This window comes from Rattus rattus, chromosome 18 (assembly GCF_011064425.1).
Source record: "Rattus rattus isolate New Zealand chromosome 18, Rrattus_CSIRO_v1, whole genome shotgun sequence".
NCBI classification, from domain to species: Eukaryota; Metazoa; Chordata; class Mammalia; order Rodentia; family Muridae; genus Rattus; species Rattus rattus.
This window is the reverse complement of record NC_046171.1, coordinates 33,028,504-33,036,053: the sequence shown is the minus strand read 5'-3', so window position 1 is coordinate 33,036,053 and position 7,550 is coordinate 33,028,504. Positions and strand designations below refer to the sequence as shown.

The following is a 7,550-nucleotide window of genomic DNA, read 5'->3' as shown; positions in this document are numbered from 1 at the left end:
ATCAAAATTCCAACTCAATTCTTTATAGAGAGAGAAAGAGCAATTTGCAAAATCCTTTGGGACAACAAAAACCTCAGGAGAGCGAAAACTATCCCCAACAATAAAAGAATTTCTAGGGGAAGTTCAATCCCTGACCTCAAGCAGTATTACAGTGCAATTAGTCATAAAAACTGTATGGTATTGGTACAGAGACAGGTAGAGAGATCAGTGGAATAGAATTGAACCTGTGTCCTCTGGAAAAGCACCCAGTGCTCTTAACCACCAACCCAAACTCCCGAAACAAAATACTTAATTGACTTTTTCTGCCTATATACACCCTCATGGACATAGGGCCATCCTCTGGAGCATGGCCACTTCCTTAAAGACCAGTGACTCTCCACGTCGCAGAAGCCAGTTGTTAATAGCTCTTTTAGTTAGGGATGAGGGCTCAAGAGCTATTCCCAGTCTGTCATGTGGCATTTCCTTACCAAGATACATAACTGCCCTGCCCTTAATTGTTAGTTTCTTTTCTGTTTTGCAGTGCCATCCTTATAGGAAGGCAACAGTTGTTATAGTTGCTGTATAAACACGGTTATTCCACTTTGCGATATCACCCAATCTCCAGTTGATCTTCAGTTTGGCTTCCTTTGCCCTGCTTTTATTAGCTGCCTCTTACCATTCTGTCCCCTCCCTCCTTCCTGCAGGTCAAGATTAGGATCAGTGCCACCCGCCTCCTGGATTCACCCCTCCCATGGGCGCGTCAGCGAGATGACGTCAGGCGCAGCCGGGCCGTTTCCCGTTAGGCCCGCCCCCCAGATCCTGAGGCGTCTGTAGTTCCTGCTGGCGACTGCCTCAGTTCTGCTGGTACGGACTAACGTCAAGCAGCCAACGCCGGCCTCAACCAGTTCCTGTACTCCAAACCCAGAGCCCAGTCTTCCAGCACGACGCCACTCAACCGCTGCCCCGCCCCCAGGCGCTAGCTGTGGTTTCCTAGGGAACGACGCTGCGCGTCGGCGGCGAGTGGGCCGGGTCGCGCGTGCGCAGTGCGCTATGTTGGTGGCGACCCCGCGGAGGTTGCAGAGATTTGACTGCCGCCCAGCATGGCCCATTTCTCCGGCGAGGATGAAGTGATGCTGCAGGCGATGCTCCGGCAGCTGTTCCAGAGCGTGAAGGAGAAAATCACTGGAGCTCCCTCCTTGGAGTGCGCAGAGGAGATCCTCTTGCGGCTGGAGGAGACTGACGAAAATTTTCACAAGTAAAATCGAGTTTATAAGTTTTTAAGCAAACCAACCACGGGTCCAGGAAAGCTGAAAAAACGATTTGGATATCGATATTTGATATTTTTGCGAAAAGAGCTGATTGGCGGTTCAGTGGTTTTCCCCTCTCCTTTGTCCCAATGCTGAATTTATCCTTTTTCAAACTGATTTCTCAAGAGCCTCTTCTGCCTGTATGTTCTTTTCTGTCACAGAAGCTTAAGAACATTAATTGTAAAGTATTCCGTTCTTTAAAGACACTTATGGAATTCCTTTCACATTACCTAAAAATAGTGACTCCCCCTCCCTCCAGGTCCTTTTTTTTCTGGTCTGTTACTTCTCTGCCTGTTGTCAGAAGCCACTGAACATGGCAAGGGCGTTCCCTACTGAATCAGGTCTTGGTGCCTGTGAAGGAGGTGCCCACTGAAAGGAAGCAGGTTGCCCATCTTGGAGGAGCAGGGAGAAAGGAAGTGTGGGGTGCTACCTGAAGGACCTTTTACAATGCAAATGCTCCTTATACGTAAAGTGTTTCTTTGGAGTTTGCTCATATAATGAGTTAAGCCTCTCAGCTTCAAGGTCTACCTCCAGGCGTCCGATTATAGTTGTAGCCCTTTAAAAATCCAGTGTTTGCCTTTCGTTTGGTCTCACAGCTATTTTTCTTGTGATGTTGTTTTTGTCTGTTTATTGACTTGGTCATTCTGGTGCTGGGTGTTGGAACCCTAGCCTCATGCCTGAAAGGAGGCATTTTCTGTTGCTTTTATTAACTTGGCTATCCCGAAGTTCAGTTGTTCTAGAAATGGACATTAAGGGACCCTTCATTTCCTTTAAGGTTCCATGTAAAAGGTTATGTTTACTTGCAGTTTTATGGTGTTCTTTACAATTTCCTCAGGTTCTCAAGGGGATTTTTAAAGACGTATAAAGAATCACTGTAGAGTTTCTAATTTAATAGTCGTAAATTTTGAGCCCTGCTTGCTGGGTTGCCCAGGCTAGCCTGGAAATGACTATTTTACTTCAGCATCCCAAGCAGTGGGAGCGTGTATTAGCATGCCCAGCTTGGTTTTTTTTTTTTTTTTAAATTTATGATTATACTTATGGTTTCCTTTGCTTTTACTTATTTCCATATTAAATTGTTGCTGAACGCAATGATTGGGTGATACTCTCGTTTAGACAGACTCGCAGTCAGGATGCTTTTGTTGTTCTGTTTTCTTTTGGTCAAAGGTTCACTATATATTTTAGAAGTACAATATAGAACATTTGGCACCTTCTCAAACAAGAGTGGATTTATTACATATCCATTTGTTTGTTTTATGACAGGCTCTCATTTTGTAGCTTTGATTGGCCTGAAACTTGCTATGTAGACAAGGCTGGCCTCAAATTCACAAGAGATGTGCCCACTTGTCTCTGCCTCTGGGGTGCCGGGATGACAATGTGCAAACCTCTACACCTTGCATACTCCCACTTTAAAAATAGTAAGTTGGTAGTTTTAGTATTTTATCTTGGGATTTTTTTTCAATTTTATGTAGATTTTCAAACTAATTTACATGAAGATTTTCCTTAGCATTCTCTTACCTTAATATTTGTAAAATCTGCAATTATATCTCCCTTTTATCATTCACATTATCAAAAGCTTATATGGATACCGAGTTTCTGGGATATTAGCAATTTCATAGGTAGATGCTGTCGGAGACCATTGAGTCAGTGAGTGATGTAATTTCAGGTATAATAAACCAAAGTGGGTGGAAGTGTGGTCACTGAGAGAGAAGTAGATATAGACAGTACCATTGCATAGCCTGTCCCTTCCTCCAACAACCTCCATTGTTTCTCTCTCTAAGCTGCAGATCCATGTTGTCTTCCTTCCCTTGAATATGGCAGAACATACTTGAGGCCTTTGGAGGCGAAAAAGAGAGAGAATATAAAGTACATACTCTCTCTCTCTCTCTCTCTCTCTCTCTGAAGGGTCTTTCTCTCTCTCTCTCTCTCTCTCTCTCTCTCTCTCTCTCTCACACACACACACACAGGGCATTTTGATATTTAGTTTCTGGTTTTCTTTAGTTTTATGTCAGTTTTCCAAGAAAGTCACAAGTTCATCCTTAAAAACAACCACTGAATTCTCTTGGGAAATAACAGTGGCGAGGGAACGGTGGAAACCCACATGTCTTTACCCAGCTCAGCTGTACTTTCTTATGTAAAGGGAAGGTTTTCATTAGTGGAGGAAGCAATGAGGCTTCTGGCTGTGCATTTGGAACTGCCTCAGAGATGTGGGGGCTTCCAGGTGTCTTTCCTTATAAGCAAAAAGCTGCAAGATTCAGATGTGAATCTTTGAGGACATTTTCAATTTCTTTTTGTCTTTTTTGTCTTTAACACTGGGCTCTACCTTCAGCTGCACGAGAGTATATTAAAAGATGGTTTCTGGTGTCACCGAAGGGAAAGATTTAAACTTTTTTTTATTTTAAAGTAACTCTGTGTGTGTGTGTGTGTGTGTGTGTGTGTGTGTGTGTGTGTGTGTGTTTTGCAAGAATACCTATGCAGTAAATTGTATTCTACATTTAATTCAGTATCATGACTGGCCTGTATCACAGTCAGTTGCTCAGGTATTTTACTTAAGAAGACTGGTCAGTCTAAGATACAGAACTTGCTGGCATAATGGTATACATCTGTAATCCTAGGACTCAGGATGCTGATGCAGGAGGATTTTGAGTTTGGGTCCAGCTTGAGCTACGTAGGGAAACTCTGCCCCTCCATCTTTGTTCTAAGTAAATAACAGCGTAGAGTTAGGGTCTGGGGTGTTCTTGCCAGCAATTATGTTCTTAATGACAAGGCAAAATCATCATAACGTGTTACAGGCCTTTGTGTGCCAGATTTCCTGGATCAGATTAATCAGTAAGAGTGTGATATTTACCACATTTTATATCTATGTCTGTCTCAGCTATGAATTTGTGAAATACCTCAGACAGTACATATGTAACACGTTGGGGTCGATGATTGAAGAAGAGATGGAAAAATGCACGTCTGATCAGAATCAGGGAGAGGAGTTTGGCTATGACACCGTTGTACAGCACGTCACCAAAAGAACACAGGAATCTAAAGAGTGAGTATGACCATAACAGTTACGGCCATATTTTACAATGCATGTACTCCTTACCCTTCCATGAGCTCCTCTAGCTTCCTATCTCTGCAGATACTGCAAGTCAAAATCATAGATCTAAAAATTAAGATCTGGGCTGGGCAGTGGTGGCATTCGGCAGGTAGAGACAGGCTAATCTCTGAGTTCAAGGACAGTCTGATCTGCAGAGGTGGTTCCGGGACAACCAGAGCTGCACAGAGAAATGCTGTCTGGACAAAAATAATTAAAATCTAGAATCCACATTTGAGTGGGAGCACATGATATTTTTCTTGGTGGGTCTAAGTTGCATCACTTAATGTATTATTTTCCAGTTTCATTTTCCTGTGAATTTTATTTTTCTTTTTTTTAAAGATTTATTTATTTTTTATATATGTCACTGTTACTGTCTTCAGACACCCCAGAAGAGGGCATTGGATCCCATTACAGATGGTTGTGAGCCACCATGTGGTTGCTGGGAATTGAACTCAGGACCTCTGGACGAGCAGTCAGTGCTCTTAACCACTGAGCCATCTCTCCAGCCCCTTATTTTTCTTTATAGATGAATACAATTCCGTTGTATGTAAGTAACAGAATTTCATTATCCACCTTCGTTAAATCCTGTTCATCATTCCGTGGTATGTTGTCTAATGTCAATGTATGTTCTGGGGTTTTCATTGCTGTTCATTTGTGGTCACGTTCTACTGTCATCAGGTAGAACATGAGAGATGGTTTTCATTTTCCTGTAGTTGTTGGCTCTTGCTTTGTGCCCTAATCTGTGATCTGTTTTGAAAAACACCGGGCTGCTGAGAAGAATGTATCCTTTGCAGCATTTGAGTCAAATGCCTTGAAGATCCCTGTCCAGCCCGTTTGATATCCGGTGTCATCTTTGATCAATGATGTAAGGTAGTTTTGCTACTTCTGGTTTCCTTATTGTTGCTATTAAGAAGTCCGTCCATGCGGAGGGTGGGATGTTGAAGTCACCTATTAATGTTGTGCAGGCTCAATCTTCAATTGAAAACCTAAGAGGATCTATTGCATGAAAACAAATGTATTTTGGTTCTGGGAATGGATCTTTAAAGCTATAATGGCCTCTAGTGGTTTGTTCCCTTATGAGTCTGAAGTGACATTAGATATCTTTCCATTAGTTTTCCTCTGGTATCTGCTTTGTCAGCATTTAGAGCTGTGTCCAGCATCTGCTTGTGTCCTAGGTCTGTTTGCTTGACGCGCCTTTTTCCGTTCCTTTACCCAAGCTGATTGTCTGCCTGTGTGGTGAGATGTGTTTCTCAGAGGCAGCAAGTGTATGCTTGTGAGTTCTGATTCAGTTTCCTGCTTTGTATTTTGTGACTGGAGAATTGAGACCAATAATACTTGAGTTATTATTGAAAGTGTATATTGATTTCTGCCTTTTATGGCGTTGTTTTTTTCCCCTCCTTTTTCTACTGTTCACTATCATTCTTATAGAACTATTATTCTAGTGTTCTTTATTCTGTGGTGTAGTGCATGGTCTTTTTTTTTTCTCTTTCTTCAATTATAAGGGTTCTTTTATGTATTTTCTAGAGAAATGTCTTATTGGTCATAATTTCTTTATAGCTTTTTTTTTTTAGCTTTTTTTTAGCATGGAAAATTTTATTTTTTTCTGTCAGTTATGACAAATAGCTTTGCTGGGTGTAGATTGTGGGTTGGTGGTTGTCTTTGAGAACTCAAAGTATATCTGTCCAAGCCCTTCTGGATTTTTAGTTGAGCAATCTGCTACTGTTCTGATGGACTTGTCTTTGTGATTTTGTGCTTTTCTCTTGTCACTTTCAATAAACTTTTGTAAGGATCCAAAAACTGTTGAAGGAAGACTCCAGACACAGACTGTGTACAAAGACAAAGAGGTTTTATTCTGCCGAAGCAACCAGCATGCTGTGGTCAACCATTCTCCAAAATAACACCTTGGACCAAGGCCTGCAGGCCTTCTTAGAGGGAACCAGGGGAACTCTCTAGAATGATTTGGTAATCTCTTCTGTGATTGGTAGGGGCTAAGCGATGACATTAGTATAACTTTGATTGGCTATGTTAGTTCTTCTAAGTATTTACAGTGTGGGTTAGGTATTCTAAAATTTCATTGGTGGGTGCTGGGGAGGTGACAGGGGTCTGCTTTTGATTGGCTTGTGCCAGGTGGTCAGTGGTCTGCATTCCTATTATGAATGTTCAACTACCAGATGAGCTAGGACTGCCCAGCACAGATGACCCATGTGGGGAGAAGATAGTTCCCATTCTTGTGGTTATCCCCAGGCTGTTCTTTGGGAGGGGATTTTATGGTCTGTCCCTGGAGCTGATGCCTTATGGCCTTCTTTTCAAATCAGGCCTGGTCTTTTAAGTGGAGACAAATGGGGTTTATGTTGTCCTTTCATTTCTTTGTTCTGCATATTTATGTTTGAGCTATAATATGATGATGGTATTGTCTTCTGGTCTTGTCTATTTGATATCCTGAGGGCCTCCTATGTCTGTCTGGATGGGCATCTCCTTTGGTAATTCTGTGGAATCTTCTGTTTTAACTCTCTAAGAAACATTTCTGAACATGTGGGACTGGAATCTTCTCATTTTGTATCTATTGTCTCCAAGTTTGGTCTTCTCAGAATGTCGTGCACACCTTGTGCTTCTCACTGGACTCACTGTTACCTCATTTTTTGCCTGGTTTGCTTGCTGCAGTTTCTCAACTCAGTGTCCCAGCTCAGATACTCTGTCCTGTCCTTGATCTGCCCGATTCTGGAGACTTCGCGCAGAGCTCTGTATTCGACTTACCAGGCTCTCTGTTTCCAACATCTCCGACTTCATTTGTCCTCAGCATTTCTGTCTCTGCTGCATTTCTCCTTCAGAGCTTGCACTCTTTGTTTCATTCAGTTTTTCCTATTCCCAATCACTAGCTAATCTGCTTTGAACCCACACATATGTACATATGTGGTTCTGATCATTCCCTTGAGTTTTTCCCTGTGATTCTTCTATGCCATAGCCGCAGTCTAAGTAGGTTTTTCTCTTTTCACGTTCAATATACTTTTGTAAGGGTTGAAAAACTGTTGAAGGAAGACTCCAGACTCAGACAATGTGCAAAGACAAAAGAGGTTTTATTATGCAGAAGCAACCAGCATGTTGTTATATTTGGTGTTTTTTATATTTCTGTGCCTAGTTTTCTTGCATCATATATATTTAATTTATATATTTTTATATATTTA

At 41.9% G+C, this 7,550-nt stretch overlaps 1 protein-coding gene across 1 annotated transcript in view; it reads left to right on the top strand.

Annotated features, from left to right (window-relative positions):
• The first annotated feature begins 966 nt into the window (after positions 1 to 966).
• Positions 967 to 7,550, top strand: part of Tbc1d32 (TBC1 domain family member 32) — a 207,532-nt gene continuing 200,948 nt past the window's right edge. Inside the window, exons 1-2 of the mRNA XM_032888330.1 lie at positions 967 to 1,234; positions 4,159 to 4,320. Coding sequence (XP_032744221.1) covers positions 1,080 to 1,234; positions 4,159 to 4,320 — 317 coding nt within the window. The 5' untranslated portion in view covers positions 967 to 1,079. The remainder of the gene's footprint in view (positions 1,235 to 4,158; positions 4,321 to 7,550) is intronic.